The following is a 19,895-nucleotide window of genomic DNA, read 5'->3' as shown; positions in this document are numbered from 1 at the left end:
TTTTTTTTTTTTTTTTTTTTTTTTTTTTTTTACTTTTTCTAATTTAGAAAAAAAAAATTAAACGAACCAATCATGAGCCGTCACGTGTTAGTGGAGCCCGCGAACAGTGTAAGAAACCCTTAAGAACCGACTACTATTTAGTAGTTTTTGTAACCGGTTTCTTAAAAAAAAGTGGGTCCTACGCGAGATCCACACGCTAAGAAACCCTCTAGTATCCCGGATAAATATGCTCTTAGGAGTTTAACTCTTGCATCCATTCAACCACAAAACTTTCTCCTGCATCAAATTTTTTATTATCTACATTTCATTTTCTAAAGGGAATTTTTCGAATACAAGCAGAATACACACGCAGAGACACTTGATTTCATCTACATATATAGACACTCTGATAAGACTTAAAAGATCTTCGGCAAAAGTTTCACTCGTACACATACTTTAACATCTCACATGAGAGACTAAACCTTACATGGATGTTCCATATCTCAAGCTGGTCATAAGTTTTAAGGAAACTTTTAGGTTGATTGATTTACCTAGCCCCAAAGGGGAACCACATCTCATGGATGTCTGACTGGTACGAGACCATGAGCAAGATGATCACGAGCACGGCTGCTACGCCCCAAGGAGAAGAACCAGCACGGTGGATGGAGTCCTGTTCAGGCCATGGGACGTAGAAGGAAAGGCCGCCTGAGAAGATGTGGACGAGGAGGAGGAGGAAGAGAGGGGAGAGCATGAAGACGAGCTTGAGCTGGTTCATGGTGTCTTCGAGGACGGACTCGTAGTTCAAGTACCATGTGAGAGACAATACAAAGAAGACAACCATGAAGAAAAAACAGACATGTGGGTCTGGGAGAGAAAGGTAGTCTAGGTACGATGAACCGTAGTATGGTGATCTCTCCATGTATTTCTTCTTCTTCTTGATCTTCTCTGGTTTTGGTAAAGGTCTAAAGTTCTTAGAATGTCTAAGTGAAGTCTAGATGTCTCTCTATGAGTGTGTGTGTAGCAGTGTATTTATAGAAAAAATGTAATTTTCGTTGATTTAGACCATCATTATCGGTAAAACTCCAAATGGGGCCTTAAGAATTTTTTTTTTTCCATTTTGTTTTCTAAAAAAAAAAATTAAAAAATAAACCAATCACTGACCGCCATATGTCGGCCTGGTTTTTAAAATTTTTTGTGGGATCCACGCGTTAGTGGAGTTCATATTTTGTCAAAAACCTCTTTTAGAAAGCTGGGTTATTTATGCTCTTTGAAATATTGTACGGCTTTTGGATATTGTCATATGGTTCTGTATTAAAACATCAAATTATTTCCTTTTAAATTTGGGGTTCTGTATTAAAACATCAAATTATTTCCTTACGGAGATGTGTCAGAAGCATCGCCCAGGACTTGTATTCCTTTCTGAAACAAAGAACAGGAGGCTGCTATTGCAAAACATTCAGGCCGACTTAGTATTTGATCATTTGGTTACTGTTGAGCCACTTGGTCTCAGCGGAGGTTTAGCTTTATTTTTTATGGATGAATTTCAAGTTAATGTTTTATTTTCAAATAACCGTATGATTGACATTGAGGCAGTCATCGATAGAATAAAAGTCTATATAACGTTTGTTTATGGGGATCCTGTACTAGAAAGACGAGATCAAATTTGGGAACGTCTTACGCGTTTCTCAACGACAAGAACTGGACCTTGGTTTATGATAGGGGATTTTAATGAAATTACAGGGCATGATGAGAAGGTAAGGGGAAGACAACGGCCTTATAGCTCATTCCTGCCTTTTAAGCAGATGCTTAATTATTGTGGAATGCTAGAGTTCCCTTTTACGGGAGAAATGCTCTCATGGGTAGGGAAGAGAGCAGGCGGCTCAACTGTTAGATGTCGCTTAGACAAAGCAGTACGAAATGCGGATTGGCTTGAGAAGTTTTCCCAGTCGTCTGTCAAGTATATGGGGTTGTGGGGATCGGACCATCGTCCTATTCTTGCAGATATACTCATAAAGCCAATAAGGAGATCAAAAAAATTCAAGTTTGATAAAAGATGGCTAGATAACGATGAGCTAAGGCAGGTCATTCTTGAGGGATGGAAATCTCCTGATTTTCCTCCCAGCGCGACTATTATGGAACATATTTCAAGCTGCCGAAAAGCCTTGAGCGAATGGAGGAGACAGCATAATGTTAACCCCTCCTCCGCGAAATTAGTGGAAGAGCTTAAAGGAAAAGTGGAAGGTATGTATGCAGATGATAATGCTACGACTGAGGAAATTGCTACAGCGTTGAAGGAGCTCTCTGATGCTCTTAAGGCAGAAGAAATGTTCTGGAAACAGAAAAGCCGAGTGTTTTGGCTGAGAGAGGGAGATCGAAATACAAATTTTTTTCATGCCTTGACAAAGCAAGGGAGAGCAAGAAATAAAATTACGCAGCTCCTAGACGCTGATGGGAATATAATCGAGGATGAAGAAGGCTTAGTAGCCATTGCTACTAGCTATTTTAGACAGATCTTTGAATCGTCTAACCCATAGGACATTACAGAGGCACTAGCCAATGTTCCTACGACAATCACTGGGGCAATGAATGATAACCTTACAGCTCCGGTAACGGAATGGGAGGTCAAATTAGCACTTTTTGCTATGCATCCAGAAAAGGTCCCAGGACCAGATGGGATGACTGCGCTTTTCTATCAAAAATTCTGGGATATTGTAAAGGATGATTTAACTCTTATGGTTAATAAATTCCTTATTAAGGGAACAGTGGTGAATGGACTAAATGATACGAATATATGTCTCATCCCAAAGACGGCCAAGCCTAATGACATGGCTCAATTCCGACCCATAAGCCTGTGTAATGTCAGCTACAAGATAATTTCGAAGGTCTTATGCCAAAGATTAAAGAAAGTGCTACCAGGTTTGATCTCAGAAATCCAGTCAGCCTTTGTTGCTGGAAGGCAGATTTCATATAACATTATGATTACCCAGGAAATGTTCCACGCGCTGAGGACAAAACCAAGTGGACGAAGTAAAAGGATGGCCATTAAGACGGACATGAGTAAAGCTTATGACAGTATGGAATGGTCATTTATCGAAGCGGTCATGCGTAAAATGGGTTTCTCAGAGACATGGATCACCTGGATAATGAGATGCATTACGTCGGTGAAATATAAGGTACTTATGAATGGACAGCCAAGAGGAAATATTGTTCCTGGTAGAGGTCTACGGCAAGGAGATCCTTTTTCTCCTTTCATTTTTATTCTATGCACGGAAGCACTCGCTAGCCTTCTCAATCATGCAGAGAATCAAGGGAAGATAACGGGGATGCGTGTCACACGCGCGTGTCCTTCGGTATCCCACTTTCTCTTTGCTGATGATAGTCTTTTCTTCTGTAAGGCAGAGCCCCGTGAATGTGAAGAAGTAGTGAAAGTAGTCAGGAAATATGGTAAAGCATCAGGCCAATGTATCAACTTTGATAAATCGTCCTTACTCTTTGGTAAGCGAATTAATGCAACCACCAGATGCACTTAGAATACAGAATGAAGGAGGAATGGGAACCTACTTAGGTATCCCGGAAGACATTAGAGGCTCCAAGTGTAAATTGTTTGCATTTCTCAAAGATAAGTTGATGCACAGAGTAAATGGATGGACAAGTAGATGGCTCTCAAAAGGAGGGAAGGAGGTTTTGATAAAATCTATTCTGCTAGCTCTTCCGACTTATGTCATGTCTACTTTCCTTCTCCCTTTGGAGATAAGTGAAAACCTAACTAGTGCCATCGCACAATTCTTGTGGAGCGAAATGGGAAAAAGTATGTCTACCAAGAGAGGACGGTGGGATTGAGTTTCGTATGATCCATGAGTTCAATCTGGCTCTGCTGGCAAAACAATTATGGAAGCTAGTTCAATTTCCAGATTCATTGGTTGCCCGGGTTTTGAGGGGAAGATACTACATATTAAGTTCGCCACTACGAGTACATTCTGCTAGTAGCCCATCCTGTGTGGACTAACAATTCTGTTGCGAGGAAGTTGCTTCTACTGGGAATCAGACAGAAGATACACTCAGGGTATGACGTTAAGGTGTGGGAGGATCTGTGGATCCCAACGACCCAGCGAGGCCAGCTATCCCTGTTGCGCCATTTATGCATCCCAATATGAGAGTCAGTGATCTCATTAATCAGGCAGAAAATGATTGGGATGTTGGACTTTTGGAAAACTATGTCAATCTTGAGGTCATACCGCTCATAAGAAGCCTAGCCATAAGCTCATCTCATCGTCGTGATACCTATTGCTGGAACTACACAAGGAATGGCCAATATACGCTTAAATCTGGATACTGGGTGGCGTAGAATTTATTAAAGCCGGAGGAAGAGAAGGAGGTCTTAGAGCCGAGTATCACCAAGCTTCAAGCCTTTGCTTGGAAGTTAAGGGCACCTACGAAGATATGTCATCTTATATGGCAGTTGTTAACTGGTCATGTGGAATTAACAAGGAACTTAGCAAGACGTAATATGAGATGTGATAATTACTGCCCAAAATGCGGAGATTTAGAAGAATCTGTAACCCACAACATTTTTGAATGCCCGCCAGCTCTACAAGTTTGGTCCTTATCAGCAACTCCAACAAGCCCAGAGATATTTCCAGTATCAAGTGTCTACACAAATATGGACTACCTTTTCTGGAGGAAAAACAATATTATTGAGCTAGAAGAAGACAGAGACCCGTATCCCTGGATTATCTGGAAGGCAAGGAATGATAAACTGTTCAGGGGGATCGACAGAGATCCTTTGGAGTTAGTTCGATATGCAGAAAGTGAATGTCAGGCCTGGTTTGAAGCGAATGAAGTGGCACAACCAGTGGTACAAGATAACAATATGGAGAATCCCCAAGTCATAAGCTTGGGTAATATATGCTTGCTGGATGGATCTTGGACTGCCTCTGCCAATTATAGTGGATGTGGGTGGGTTTGGCTGGACAGTAATGGAAAGACCCAGCTCATGGGGACAAGAAATCTCAGTCGACGTGAATCAACCTTACATACGGAAGTAGAGGCACTAAGGTGGGCGATGGAGAATATGCTTCAGCACTCAACATGTTAGAGCTTTGGGACAGACTACAAGGAGCTGATTGCAATGTTAAAGGAGCCTCATGCTTGGCCAAGCTTTGTGACGGAATTGGAGAGGATAGAGACACTATAGATAGTCTTCCCGGATTTCAACATCATACATGTTCCACGAGCGCGCAATCAAATTTCAAATTTTTTAGCTAAGACTGCTAGATCCTTCGATAGAGAGTTAAATTTTATTGGTTGTTCTATTCCGGTCTGGTTATCCAGACCACCTCAAGTTTGAGTAATAGAATAGCCGTGCCAAAAAAAAAAAAGCGTTGTGTCTTCACTATTTTCTTATATGTATTTGAGATTATCCAAAAACCTTGAATAATGTTTTGATCATAAGCTGTGAATTTTATTGAATATTGTTAGTGATAATACAGGGGAGGGGTTTCGTGGTCCCATCAGCTAAATCAGGAGATCACGTCAGGATTTTTTTATTTTTAATTGAAGTCTATTTCTGGGTGTTGGTATATAATGTCGGTAGTAGATTCATCAAATTAATCTCATTGGTGTCTCTTATTTGTGTTTCCTGAAAACCCCAATTGGAGTCAACTAGAAATGAGACGCCCAAATAGAAAAGACCGAAGAATATTTATGACAGACGTAATACAGAGTAGTAAGCTTATAGTTGCAAGTTACTTGAGGTTTCGATTTTAGACGAACTGGTGGTTTGCCCTACGGACGGGATCTTGTATCAATTATTTATGTGTTGTATTTTATTGTATTTTTAATGTAATTCAATTTTCTTGTGTTAAGAACTATATCAAGTTCATCTATAATATTTAAAATTTTCTATTAAAATATTGGAGTTTTTTTGCAACTTCTAAGTTGTGTTTTTATGTGCTTACGGGTAATTGTTATTTCCAGTGAAGATTTTTTTTAACAACTTCAAAGTTGTGTTTAGAAAAAATGTTAAATATGCGAAAGTTTTCCTCCTTTAAGATGTTTATGTAAATCTATGTGATACATATATAGCATGCCTTCTATTAGTTTTCTCGGTCTCAAAATGTCTTTGGTTAGCTTGTATTGTTGAGACAAAAAAATAACTAAATCATTTTCTGACCTTGCGTATCAGAACTAAGACTAAATTGAATATTTTGGTTTTTTTTTGTATGATTTTTGATTATCCATATACAACTAATAGTCGTTGTCTCGTTGATAATGTTTGTAAGTTTCAAATGTGGGTTTTGAATTCATTGTAGTTGTAAGTTGATAGGTATATTATTTTGTTGTTGTCTCACATGTTGCTTTTTTTTTTTCATTCGGAAGTTTCCTAGCTCTAATAAATCCATGAAAAATTTGAAACTCAAATTTGATCTAGCCATTTAAGATTTTTGCGTGCAACTTGTAATATTTTTAAGAATCACTTTCTAACATAGATGTTTCCAATATTTTAGTTCCTAAAAAACTTATAAATGATTCTAGAGGTGATAATAATATGGCTGTTTATATTAGAAACAAATCATTAACAATAAGGACTCATAACAGTAGCTAAAACATTAGTTTAAATCATGTTTTGAATCTAAGATGTCTTATACTTTTTTTTTGTCATATGTGCATACTTGATTAGACATAGTATATGTTTGTGGGCGGAGATATTTCTACATGACCATGACGGACTTCAGTGACCTTCTTTACCACATAGGCCACCACTGAAAACATGTGTTACATAAAACTTGCATTTTAGATACCCGATCTTTGGACGTTGATCGCACTTGGGAAATGGACGACTTGGAACTCGAGTTCTCAACAATTGTGTGGTGACATGGATTCTGGACGATCACAATTTTTCCTTTCCCCGCTGATGTTTGCTTGACCTTAAATTATGTCAAAGGAGCTTATATTGATAGTATATCATATGATTGTTAGTGAGAAGCAGCAAAATCGCCTATGTCGAGTTGAAGAATGATTTATGTTTTCTGTCATCTTCTTCCTCTAGTCTTACATCATATACAATAAAAAATCCATAAATTATTAATGGTGGGATTATGATATTTATTAATTTATAAAAAAAAATTTCTGGATTTTATTATTTAAGAATATATTTTATATAAAAGAGAAAATAATTAATTTTACTGTATATATATTAATTAATTTTTTTTTAAAAAATTAAATTTCATATTATATTTATTATATTATTTGGTGTAGAGAAAACATGCTTTATAAAATTTAAATATGGTTTAGATATAATTTTACTAAATATTAGTGAAGTATATTGAAGGGTTAATAAAATATAGTAATTTTATTACAAAGCAAACAATACAATTGTTTGTTTGTACTTATATAAAATGTAATATATACATAAATTATTAATTATGATTTAAAGGGGGCCATATATTTACATAATATTTTCTAAAAAAATACTATTTTATTATTTTATCGATTTACGTCTTTGAATCAGTCAAACTTGGGACCAAAATTTTATATTAATTTATTGAGTATTAATTTACAGAATTCCTACTGTATTAAAAATGAATTTTGACTAACTTCAGCAGCCTTAGCCTCTTAAGCCTTCTAGAAGCTGGGAATTGGTCATTTGTTAGAGCCGGTGTTTCAGAGAAAGATTAGAACCTAAAGAGAATGTCGAAAATGAAATATTATGGTGTAAAGTCTCTTTACCTCTATACTTATACTGGATGACGTACTGTCGAAGGCGGTGAAGCTGGATACAGTAGACATAATAGGTATGTGTAGATGATTGAGGTGTAATATTTAGAAATAATTGGACAAAATTAAAAATGAGATATGTTTGTGACAAAAAAAAAACTAAAAACCAAATTAAAAAGGGAAGTTTACTAAAATGACACAAATTAATTGTGTTATTACTAGAATGACTCATATTTTTAGAAAATTATTAGAATATTTTTCTGGTCAAAATTTCTCTTGACCATAGTTATAACAATAAAAAAACATTACCAAAGTATCCTTAACATTAAAATATGTATAGAAACAAAAGTTAAAGTGGTGTCAGACTTTCTTAGAAACGTTAGATTTGTTTCTACGGCAGAGTTAATTGTCCGATTTAAATAGAAAACAGATTTTTAAGAATTAGTCTGTCGTATGAGGTAGCAGATTTGTTATAAATGGTAGATTTTTGTATTCAACTTATTTTTTTATGGGCCGACTTATTTTCTTATGTTCGACTTATTTTTTTACGGCAGAGTTATATATCTGACTTAAAATTGTTGGTAGACTTTTTTTTATGTGGTTGCAGACTTTTTAATTTATATTGTGGCAGATTTATTGACGAAAAAATCTATATTTGTGTCAACCAAACTTAATTTAATGTTCAATTTCGAACCGGTTTATATAAATTTCGTATCGGGTTAATTTTTAGGTTAATTAAGATCAGAATTAGGTAAATGTTCGGTAATTATTGTCATCTCTTTCATTCCTCTTTTTCTTTTTATCAAGTCGTCCTTTTTCATGGCAGATTAATCACTTGTTGCAATACGAGGAATTACCTTATTACCTGCACAAGATTAGAATGGTAAATCCTGGAACTTTGGCTCTACTGGAAGTTGATGCAATAGATTTAAGTATTTATTCCTTGCCTTCAGCGCAAGCATTATCTGGGGAAGGATTACGAAGCGTGCACAACATACCGGTATTTTGAATGCATGAAATGAAATATTTTGTATTTAGTAATAGTTTCAAAGTAAACGTCTGTTCATGGCTGGTGGAGCTAAACATCTGTTCCTACATTTATAGTTTCTTGAACAATCTGTTGTTATCGGGAAAAAAGAGAACAATCTATTGTCAAAGCCACAAATAATGCAGTGAGGTTTTACAGGAATGAGTTTCTTACCATGCAATTAAAAAAAATCTTGCTCTTCTGGCAGTTTTCAACAGTGACAAAGTCAAAATCATAAATGGCATAATGACTTTCTTCAGCAGAGATGCGTGCAGCAAAGTCCTTATATGTAAGAATAGGTTCTTGAATTTGACATGTTGTTGAGTTTGTAACTTTGTATCAGATATTGTTCTCTCTTTCAATTCATATCACATATCTATAAAGTTCAGAGGTACTTATCTGCAGACAATGAATGTGGACAGCAACCAGCTGACTACTTTCTTTTTAATATAATTTTGAGAAAAAGAACATAACAATGGAGGTGTTGCAAGCAAGAAACTAAACTGTCCATGAAAAAGCTTTATAACCTATAAACTTGTTAACATAGAGCGTAAGCTTGTTTTGTTTCTTTGTCTTGGTGGTTCCAAGTTCCACATCTTTCTCCTTGTCAGCTACCTGGATCGTCACCGTCTTCTGGTACGCTAAACCTGAAATCAAAGAAAAAAGATCCAACCGTTTATCACATGTAAACCAACAAAATTCAAAACAAAAGATCCAAACTTTAGAGTGTGTACTACCTAAAGCCAGTAACTTGTGTCCTTAAACACCATTTTATCCAACAGATTAGCAAGAATTTAGAGGAAAATAAAAGAGTTGTGTATTACCAGAGTACTTGTAACAGTTGAGTTTGCAGAGGTTGTTGCTCTCTTTGCTAAATTAAACATTAGCATTGCCTCTTCCGAACTGTTTCATCAAGAAATTGTTGTTTTTCTTCCCAGAAAAGTTGTCCTGGAACTGTTACTATTATCTTGCCAATATCACGTACGTATCTCATCAGACCCTAAGAGGAAACAATTTCAAACAATCTGAAACCAAGTCACTAGTTTATACAGCTTTAAATAAAAAAAAAGAGTAAATGTTAATTATCAAATACAATTAACAGATCTGAAAGTCAGTGAGATGAAACTGAGAATTAGGGTTCCAAAATTTCAACATGCAATCAATTAATCTATGATAACAACAATTCGAATAGCATATATTAAAGACTCACAGATTAGAGTAACTTGTAGTTGAAGCCGGATGTGATTGAGGTGAAAACGATTTCGGGTTTGTCGAGTAGGAAGAGATGAAGGTGAGTTATCGTGGAGGATGGTGGAGACAGTCAAGTCACGCTGGTGACAGAGACGAAGCCGGTTGTGAGGGAAAAGGGACCAACAGAGATGGAGGTGAAGGAGACGACGAGGAGAGCGTTTCGCCGTAGGTGGAGAAACCCGACATAGGTAAAGTGCTTGCTTTTTTTTCTTTCTTATAGTATTAAATATTTTTTTAAATTAGGATAAAATTATTAGTAAAGGCAAAATCGTAAGTTTGCATGCTTCAAGAGTTAATCTAGTAATTTCCAAATTATATGAGTTAGTCTAGTCATTTCATGATTAATTATAGTCATTTTAAGTAATTTCTCAATTAAAAATGGTTAATAGGATATAGCTCGTGGAAGATTTAATCACATCTCTTAATCTCACCTATTAGACACCTATCATTAGAGGTGTCAAAATGGATAATCCAACTCAAACCAATCCATAACCATATGAACCATTTAGTTAATGGTTAATGGATAAACCTAATCCATTTAGTTAATGGTTTGGATCAACCCATATAACTCATTTAAAATAATGGATTAATGGTTTTAATAACTTCACTCACTATTATATAGTATCAATATTACAAATTAATTAAAATAAAGAGAAATTTATATAAATTTTTCAAATAAAAATATCATTAACACTGTCTAAAATAGTATTATGCAAATTTATAAGTAAATTGTTAAAATTAATAAAATTATAAAACATAGTATTTTCATTAAAAAGCAACATCATGTGAACATCTGTATGGAATCATTCTTGTCATTGTCTTTTGTCTTTAATAATAAACTTCCTGTAAAAACACAACAAACATGGAAACAATTCTATTAGACAAAAAAAGAAACAAAGTCAACTTAATCATACATAAAACTCTTGTCCGTTTCATTTCAGAAAGACTAATATAAGAAACATAAAGAATAACTAAACTTATCATGATATATCCAAAACAGAGAAAAGTCAAAACCATTCTAATACATTCACCCCCAATACTTACTACACTTACACATACTCTGACAAAACAAGGAAAAAAGGTTCAGAAACAGAGAAACATCACATGACTAACCTTTGCCTTACTGATACGTATGTGTGATGTTGTTTCTTTGGCTACTTCCAGTTTCTTCTACTTCATTTGGCCTTGAGCGAATAATAACCATCTCACCTTCGCCATTATCTACAATACATTTGTACTGTTAACATACATCTCAATTCACAGCAAACCAATGATGCTAATCAATATACAATATCCTTATACCTTCATCATCAAGCAGGTAGCCATGTATCCAAGAACGTGTACACAATAAAGCCTGAACATTACTAGGAAACAATCTATTTCGATACTTGCTTATAACCTGAGAACCAATACTGAAAGAAGACTCAGAAGCCACAGTAGTTATAGGAATGCTAAGCACATCCATTGCCATATATGTCAAGGCGCCAAAACGATGTCTGTTTTCTTTCCAATACTGTAGAACATTCAAATTAGGATGACTCCTCATATCTAACTTTGGATCCTCCAAATACATATCCAAAGCTGACTTTCCTTCTTCAATATAGTCTGGAACATCATCTAATTCAAACAGATCATGTATCATTTAAAGAGAAGAGATCAAAGATCATTTGAAACTTAAACGACTGATTATATAATCAACAAACATAAGTTAAATAAATCAAACAGAACTTACATCTTGTACATCCAAGTTCCCTCTTCCTCTTTTAGAGACACGAGAGTCTACTCTTGTAGAGCTCACAACAGGAGTCAAAGGATACTTTTTCCTATAGTCTTCAAAAAGCTTAGAAAGCTTATCCATAAGATGTTTAATCTTTTCTTTCGAAGTGAAGGGATCAAGCTCATCATAACAACGCTTCAGGAGTCTAAATTTAATCCTAGGATCAAAGACTGCCCCCATTGCTAGAATAACGCTATACTGCTCCCAATATTTATCGAACTTTTTTCTCATCTTAGATATCATCTCTCTAATGACGCTATCTTCATGGCTCCTGTTCACTTCCAACAAACACTGAATCTTCCAAATATGCCCAAAGTATAAGTTGGATGTATAATAACTTGTCCCAGATATTAGAGTGGTTATACAGTAAAAGGAAATCAAAATTTCGTGGATAATTTTTGCCCTCTTCCATTCTTGACTCGAGGGACAATGCCTATAGCTTTTATCAACCACTTTGAACCTATTTAAGGCACGCTCATACCTCAAAGCTTTCTCAAGCATTAAATAAGTTGAGTTCCATCTATGCTGAACATCCAAAGAGAAGACAGCTTCTTCATCACCTTCTATGCAATCTGAGAGTGCAATCCTTCTAGCTGTTGAAGCTTTGAAATACTTCACAGTATCTCGAATCTTAGACAATGAACCACTAATACCATCTAAAGCATCTTGTACTATCAGGTTTAAGATGTGAGCACAGCACCGCACGTGAAAAAATTCTCCTTTACACAACAGATTATCATCCAAATTTAGCCTATCCTTCAAAATCTCTTGCTTAGAATCGTTAGCTGTGGCATTATCTAATGTCAAAGTGAACACTTTTTCTCAATTCCCCACTCCTTCAAGCATTCATGAACTTTACTAGCTAAAACATCACCAGTGTGTGGAGGAAGCAAATCACAAAATGACAAAATTTTGCTATGCAATACCCACTTCTCGTCTACATAATGTGCAGTCAAGACTATATATCCATCTCCTGAGACTGAAGCAGTCCAACAGTCAGAGGTTAAACATATCCTACTAGGAATATTTTCTAACTCAGACTTTAACTTTTGCTTCTCTTTCTCCCAAGTTTTAACCACGTCGACTGCAGCAGTGTTCCTAGTGTAACACTTATAATCTTGGTTTAAATAACTTAGATAATCCCTAAGTTCCTCATATTCAACAGCAAGGAAAGGAAGGTTATGTCGGATAATGACTCGACTGAATTTTTCCCTAGCAACTTTATCATCAATCTTCCTCTCTTCTCTTTCACCATCTAATCCCTGTGAGCATTTCTCAGCGTGGCGTTTTAAGTTAGAAGTTACACTAGTTCTAAACCACAAATAGTTATTTGGGCACTTCTTACAATAAGCTCTCTCTTGACCATTCTCATCTTTTCCTATTGTAAAGAGGTCCCATCCAGTTGATCTTTTAGTTCTTTTTGAATGAGTGGAACTTACAAGAATATATTGTGATGCACTTGTTGATGATTGTCCACCATTGGGTCCACCAACACCACTTGGAAGACACTCTTCATCATTGTTCATCATTTTTAGACACTGTAACAAAACAAAACAATAAGACAAAATCAAATATCTACATTATAAAAGACCACATGTACACGTTATGCTTCTTTTATTATATATATACAAGTGTTGAATCACAGAGTATGGGAGCTACAACTACAAGAGGAGAGACAGTGACGTTCTTCATATATATACAAGTATTGAAACTTGAGGTTTTGTTGAACCATTAAAACCATCAACAGAAGCTCTACGATACAAAAAAACCCACAACGAAAACAAAATACTCACAACGAATATAACGATCGAGAAGATGGAGATGAGATCGAGCCTCTTAGGTGACGAGATACGACATGTGACGAGATGAGATACGGTAGATGGAGATGAGATCGAGCCCCTTGGATAGGCTATCATGTAGTAATAAATATCTCAATTTTTTTAACATTCCATTAGAAAAAGGTTCCCTTGAAATTAAGGATTTTCTTATACTATTATTTTATTAATTAATTGTGTCCATTCTGGTATTTAACTTTTGTTTCTAATACATACGATATTAATGAACATTATTTGTTTTTTTTCTCAAAAAAAAAAGAATTATTTGTTTGTATATGTTACCAATATTGACGTTAAAAGTTTTTGATAATATAACAAAAAATCAGAAGAGGTAACTTGGAATGTTAGTGCACAGCTGTCTGTGTCTTTTGACTTTATTGTGTATGTCCTTTGCTTATCAATATCTTTCTCGAAATTCCACTTTCAGTCTAATGGCCGATCTATAATTTTAGATTTCCAGTTCATATTTTTTACTTTCACACCTTTCGCTCAAAAACAGAGAGAGCCTGTAAACTTTTCTAAATCTCGATTTGTAGCAACTCTCTCCTTCTTATCTATCTTCTCTCTTTCTCTTCAAGCATCACCATCTCAGTCTGTGTACATAGAAATACATCAGTTTATAAGCTTTAAGAATCAACCCCCAGATTGGTCTGCCAGCAAGAACTTGTGTACCTTTAATGGTGTCACGTGCAGAGATGGCATGGTTTATTTGGTTGATCTCTACTCCAAGCCTCTCAACGTCAGATTTAATGATAGATAATCTGCAAAGAGAAAGTATGGAATGTTTTGTTGGGAGAGATGATTATCATGTCCTTTCTCAGTCTGTATTTATAGTCCTAAAGTTTCATACGTTACCATGAAAAGGTGTATGAGAAATCAATGTGAGGGAGTGGAGAGACTGGTTTAATAATTATTATTGCGATCATTACAACTATTGAATGTAAAGGAAAGGCGTTACTCGCCGTCAATTGTCGAAAGAACAAAAAAAACTAAGCGCGGTGTGGCCTTATCGACTTGAGCACAGACGTAAAGAAAAAAGAAGGCTTAAAAATCTGTGGTTGGGCTTTGTCTAATAAATGTCCATGAGTGGCCCAACCGAAAGCCAAGATAGAAAACTCGAGAAGACATGGCCTGCGTGAGACGAAGAACAAATTAAGGAGAAACAGCGGTGATTGCTTGGTGTCGAGGAATAGAGAAAACCCAAAACGAAAATGGACCAGATGAGTTACATTTTGTAAAGGCCCATAAACACACAGATAAGAAAGAGCGATGAGAGCCCAAATAGAAAGGGTGAGGAGAGCTTTGAAAGCGATGAGAGCCCAAATAGAAAGGGTGAGAAGAGCTTTGAATTCACGTAGTAAAAAGGACACATGTCCAATTTTAAATATAGAAGTGATGAGGTGGCATCATGTGAAGTGACAAAATGCAACTTTATTGTAATAGATATCTTTTATAAATATTCATATTTTAAATCTAAGATATAGTGAAATCATAACAAATTTTTAATTGCAGGATTGAGTTATTAAATCAATTTTATTATTAAAATTGTGCTGATATATTGACATTAATCCGAAAAGGGCTGAGTTCGAATTAGTGACAAATAAATCAAGCAACAAATGTGAATGATTCTTCTTCTAAAATTTCTGCAACACCTTCAAAGTTTTAGTAGGGAAGACGATTAGACGAATACAAACGTAAATAGGAAGATGTTCATATTGAGAGTCTCATTCTATCGTAGGATGCTTTGATTCTCTAGGAAAAACTTCATGTTTCTCATTTCTATCATATTCTCTGCACTCAGTATTCTGTCCTTCCTACATGAACCTACATGAAAAAATGGAAAAAAATATATACAGTAATGTTATGGAACAGTCAATGCGTCAAAAAGCTTGTTATTCAGTTTATGGAAGTTGAAACAGAACCTGGTGAGATTGAGGACTAATGATGAGTTTGTATCTTAGATTTACGATTTTTGTGGCACGTAGCTATGTTATGATAGTTGTTTTTTTTGTCAATAATTCATATTCATTCACTGTTTTTCGTCCAACAAATTTGAAATGGTTAGTAATCCAAATTTGTTTTGTTTTTATGATTTGAAATTATATATAATTGTCAGGGAAATGAATTTAAAATGAATTAGTTTTTAGTTATGATTTAAACATCTTTTTTAGGTTTGTGTGTAAAATAATTGTCAAATTGTCTACTGACTTAAACTTTGTATAGACTATAGTTTTAGAATCTTTTGAGTTTCCATTTATTTTCTTTGCCGGTAAGAACCCACGTATAAACCAGATTTTTATTTAGTTTATCTTAAATTATCTTTGTATATCGAAATTTTTTGGTTTAATTGTTGCATAGAAAATCAAATCTGAGTAGAATTAAGAAAAAAGGAAAATTGTTACCAAAGATGTTATTCCCCATACCAAAGTGATAGATGATAAATCAAGTCAAAGAATGAGCAAAACAACAAACTACTATTGTTTTCATCATCATCCTCCTCAGGTTAGCATCAGCCCTTGCAGTAAGTTTGACAATCACTCAGTCGAGGACGTATGAGTGATTGTCAAACTTACTGCCCAGCCGAGCCGGTGACTGGAACACAACAAAGAGTACCACCAAATGAGTTTCCGAAGTTATAGTATCACAATCCTCAGTCTTAATGGTCGGCTTTGTCTTTTTGGATCCCTTCTTTGCCTTATTTTATAGAACATAACCATCTGAGTCAAACATTTTCGAGGATACCACTCAATCTCCATCAAAAACAACAGTTTTAAGGGTCAATAAGACTTGTTGTAATACGGAACAAAACCTGCAAGTACATGATAAGAGCCAATAAGATCATACATATGGTCTTCTCCAGGATAGGCTCATCGTGATCAGTCATTTGATAATATGTAGAATTGATATCTCATGTTTTTATAGGTTTTTAGTATGTCATTTTAGTTCATATAAGTCATTTTAGGTTGCATTTATATGTTTACAGTGCATACATTTGTCCATTTGCATTTAACAGGGTTTGGAGTACACAATTAAAAGTCTGGGGCGAAAATCAGTGATTAAATCTGCAATTTCGAAAGTTATGGGCCAGATTGAGAACATTCAGAAGACGAGGGGCCAAGGTGTAAAATCTAAAAGTTTTGGGGTCACTTCGTGAATATCTGAAACGTGAAGGCCAAGATGTGCAAATTATCTAAATCCCACCATTGGAGAGAACGAGCTTTCTCGATCTGAAGCTCAGCACGACGGAGATGACGACCGGAGTTGCAGAGGGCGAGTCCGGTGCTGCTGGCCGGAAGACGAACTCAACCACCACCACAAGCCAAGCCTGAGTCGATGAGGATGAAGAAGACCCATGGCAGAGGTGAGATGCGACAGAGGTGAGACGCGACGGAGATGAATACAGACGACGGAGGGGCAGAGTAAGACGGCGGAGGTGGTCCTGTGACCCGAGACAGACGCGACGAACTGCGGCCGAGAAGAGGAAGCTCTGGTCTTGAGACAAAGAAGAACGAATCGGAGCTCAAGCTCGTAGAGGGTCACAGCGGCTTGGCAAAAGTCCTGTGACCCGAGACAGACGCGACGAACTGCGGCCGAGAAGAGGAAGCTCGGGTCTTGAGACAGAGAAGAACGAATCGGAGCTCAAGCTCGTAGAGGTTCACAGCGGCTTGGCAAAACGGGTTAGTGAGGTCGCCGCATCATGAGCGTGTGCTGGAGCGGGTGATTGAAGCGACTTGATGAACCCGCTCGGCAAATTCCACATCGAAGATCAATCACCAGAGCGGCTTGGTGGAGCGGGATGCGAACGTCGCTGTGGAGAAGAAGAGAAATGATTGACCGGTTTATTCCGGTTTGACCCGGTTTAATTCACTAAACCAGCTCGAGTTTGGCATCTCTTATATATAGTTTTAAACCTAAAAACCTGTTTCGATATCTCATTTTTTTCTCCCAATACTTTGTTTCAATCTTGTAAAATTTGAATCTTTAATCAATCGAAGGAATTATTTCATCATCTTATATCTTGTTTCTCTTTTTCATAAACATGATTAGCCTTGAATCTCACATAGATTTAAGGTTTTTTCATGAAGATTAGAGAGTAAACACATTTTGGATTCATGGGTTAAGGTGATTAAGTGTAGATCTAAGGTGTTTTAAGGTAGATATATCTTGTTTCTTGTTAGTAGAGTATTCATAATGCATCTTCTGAGTTGGCCACTCAAAAGTTGATCAATAGACATTTCCCACCCAAAAGGTGTTTGATGAAATGCCTAAGACAACTCTCCTAGGCTTTTAGTTTACTTTACCAAGGACACTTGTTGTTAAAGAAGCTAAAATTGCTAGTAGATTCATTCCTAATGATTGCTTTAATAATATTCAACCAAAGACATTTGATGTTTGAGTTATTTTAGCAAATGAGCATTCATCTAGACATAGAGCTTGCTTAGTGTTGTGTCTAGGCATAAGGTAATAGATTGATTGTGTGTTTGCCACCTTTAGATTGAATCTTGATCACCCCAAAATCAAACCCTAGTCCCATGAATCCATCCTTAGCACTTAATTGAGTTCTTGCACTTGTTTCTTGATTGGATATGAGATCACCTTGTTTATATTTTTAGGAGCTTAGCTTGTCACAAATCATCAATCTCCTGTTTGCTTAGATTAAGAGAGCTTGTGTATTCTTGGTGCATAAGTCTCTAGTTCTCTGTGGTTCGACAACCTTTCTATACTATCATTTGACTTGGGAGCCTTGAAAACTTCCACTACCAAGAATCATGTGGAAAACATCAAGAAATGGAATTGCTTTTCCAGTAACAAAAAGGTAACCTAATTACAAAACTTACTCAGGGGTAATTCTCCAGTGCAATATGCAAGAAATCCGGTACCCCTTCCAGATATTCGTATCAGTTGAAGTTGAAACATAATTTCACCTGCATTGAAAACAAAAAAGATAATCAGGTTGTAGTGTAAGTAATTGCTAACACACCTTCAGCAGTTTTATCTTCGCCTTGTTCTGTTTTTACTTCTTCTAGTGCACCTTCAACTTCAACCACACCATTCATAATCTCACAAAGCTGTTTAATGTGAACAATGCGGTAGAAAAGCAGAAAACCAGGAGGACATATCAAGTTGTATCCTACTACTACGTTGAGAAGAAAGATAACTATTAGTATCAGTTATAAGCATGAGGGATAAGAAAAGAAGAAGAGAATTGGAACCAGAACATAATCACGAACCAAGGAGGAGGATAAGTGGAGCTGTGGACGTAGAGGAGTGTATTCTTGTCCTTCACGTCCCTCAATCTCAATTTTTTTTATTAACTCCAATTGATATATTAAGTAAGAAGCAACAAATAGAAGATCATTTCCATACCTTTATATACAAAGGTTGATACAACTTCTGATAATAAGCTTCTACCGCTGCCTCTCCTTGATTCCATTTCATCATGGTGGTCCTGCAATGCAAAATTTAAAAGGAATAAGTAAAAGACTTGTTGGAGAAAGCGGACACGAGACGCAGCGGAATGTAGCAATCGTGTTTCCCCTGACCTTGTGAGAATCTGAGAGAAAAATACTTCGACGATAGCAGGATATAATATAAGCAATAACTAAATGAGACAAGCACTTTTTACGTGGAAAACCTCCTCGATGTGAGAAGGAAAAACCACGGGACCGTAGTCCACTCAACAATCCACTATATAAATGTATGTGAGTACAACCACGTCCTCCCTGTTCAACAACCTGAACAGAACAGAGACTCAAGCTACAAAGAGCTATCTCCAACACAAGAACAACAACAACAAGAGAGCAACACAAAGCTTCAAAACCAGCAGAAACCAAACGACCTCAGCTCACAAGGATTCCGGCAACCAGAGACTAATCCCACCGTACAAATCCAAGATAAACCAGTCAACAACACCTCTGCTAAATTTCAGCTCAATCAGAGAAGATCTCACCGTCGATTTACCAAACACTGAAGACAGCACTGCTGAAGAACTATGACGACCAGCTTCACTAAAACCCAGACAACAGAAGATCCAACCGTTGAAATCTAAATCCCTTCAGTGAACCTTTAACTCACTGACTGAAGAAGCTTTACAAAAAATATCAGCCTGATCAGGATCCATTTGACCCTCCAAATCTGCCTTGACAAACCTAGAGGAAATTCTGTCTCCCTCCCTATTTTCTCTCTTTTGTCTTTTTGATTTTTGTAAGTCTCTACATAAAAAATTAGGTCAAGAGACTATATATATGTGTCTCACTAATCCTAAGAACCTCCAAGGCCCAATACTAATCTCATGGACTAATACCAATGG

At 36.2% G+C, this 19,895-nt stretch overlaps 2 protein-coding genes and 2 long non-coding RNA genes across 6 annotated transcripts in view; all 4 read right to left on the bottom strand.

The window, feature by feature from the left end:
- Positions 1 to 320: 320 nt before the first annotated feature.
- Positions 321 to 981, bottom strand: LOC106325617. The gene has a single exon (XM_013763662.1). The coding sequence runs from the start codon at positions 896 to 898 to the stop codon at positions 527 to 529; it is 372 nt and encodes a 123-aa protein (XP_013619116.1). The 5' UTR covers positions 899 to 981; the 3' UTR covers positions 321 to 526.
- Positions 982 to 9,131: 8,150 nt separating this feature from the next.
- LOC106326393 lies at positions 9,132 to 10,147 on the bottom strand. Of its 2 annotated transcripts, none has more exons than XR_001267221.1 (3): positions 9,933 to 10,147; positions 9,547 to 9,747; positions 9,132 to 9,369 (listed from the first exon to the last, which is right to left on the bottom strand). It is a non-coding gene; the product is annotated as an uncharacterized LOC106326393 (long non-coding RNA). The 2 variants fall into 2 exon arrangements; XR_001267222.1 differs by having other exon boundaries at positions 9,547 to 9,722.
- A 2,006-nt stretch (positions 10,148 to 12,153) lies between these two features.
- Positions 12,154 to 13,640, bottom strand: LOC106325636 (zinc finger BED domain-containing protein DAYSLEEPER-like). The gene is made up of 2 exons (XM_013763681.1): positions 13,544 to 13,640; positions 12,154 to 13,288 (listed from the first exon to the last, which is right to left on the bottom strand). The coding sequence occupies exon 2, from the start codon at positions 13,277 to 13,279 to the stop codon at positions 12,554 to 12,556; it is 726 nt and encodes a 241-aa protein (XP_013619135.1). The 5' UTR covers positions 13,280 to 13,288; positions 13,544 to 13,640; the 3' UTR covers positions 12,154 to 12,553.
- Positions 13,641 to 15,942: 2,302 nt separating this feature from the next.
- Positions 15,943 to 19,895, bottom strand: part of LOC106325199 — an 8,291-nt gene continuing 4,338 nt past the window's right edge. The window contains exons 2-3 of one of the 2 annotated variants that reach the window (XR_001266835.1): positions 18,953 to 19,034; positions 15,943 to 16,394 (exon numbers count right to left, since the gene is read on the bottom strand). This is a non-coding gene — a long non-coding RNA (uncharacterized LOC106325199). Of the gene's footprint in view, positions 16,395 to 18,423; positions 18,505 to 18,952; positions 19,035 to 19,895 lie in introns of those variants that run through there. The other variant, XR_001266834.1, reaches the window with a different exon arrangement.

The sequence above is a fragment of the Brassica oleracea genome, chromosome C2 (assembly GCF_000695525.1).
Source record: "Brassica oleracea var. oleracea cultivar TO1000 chromosome C2, BOL, whole genome shotgun sequence".
Taxonomy (NCBI): Eukaryota; Viridiplantae; Streptophyta; class Magnoliopsida; order Brassicales; family Brassicaceae; genus Brassica; species Brassica oleracea.
Note: the sequence above shows the minus strand (reverse complement) of the source record. Positions and strands in the feature narration are given on the sequence as shown.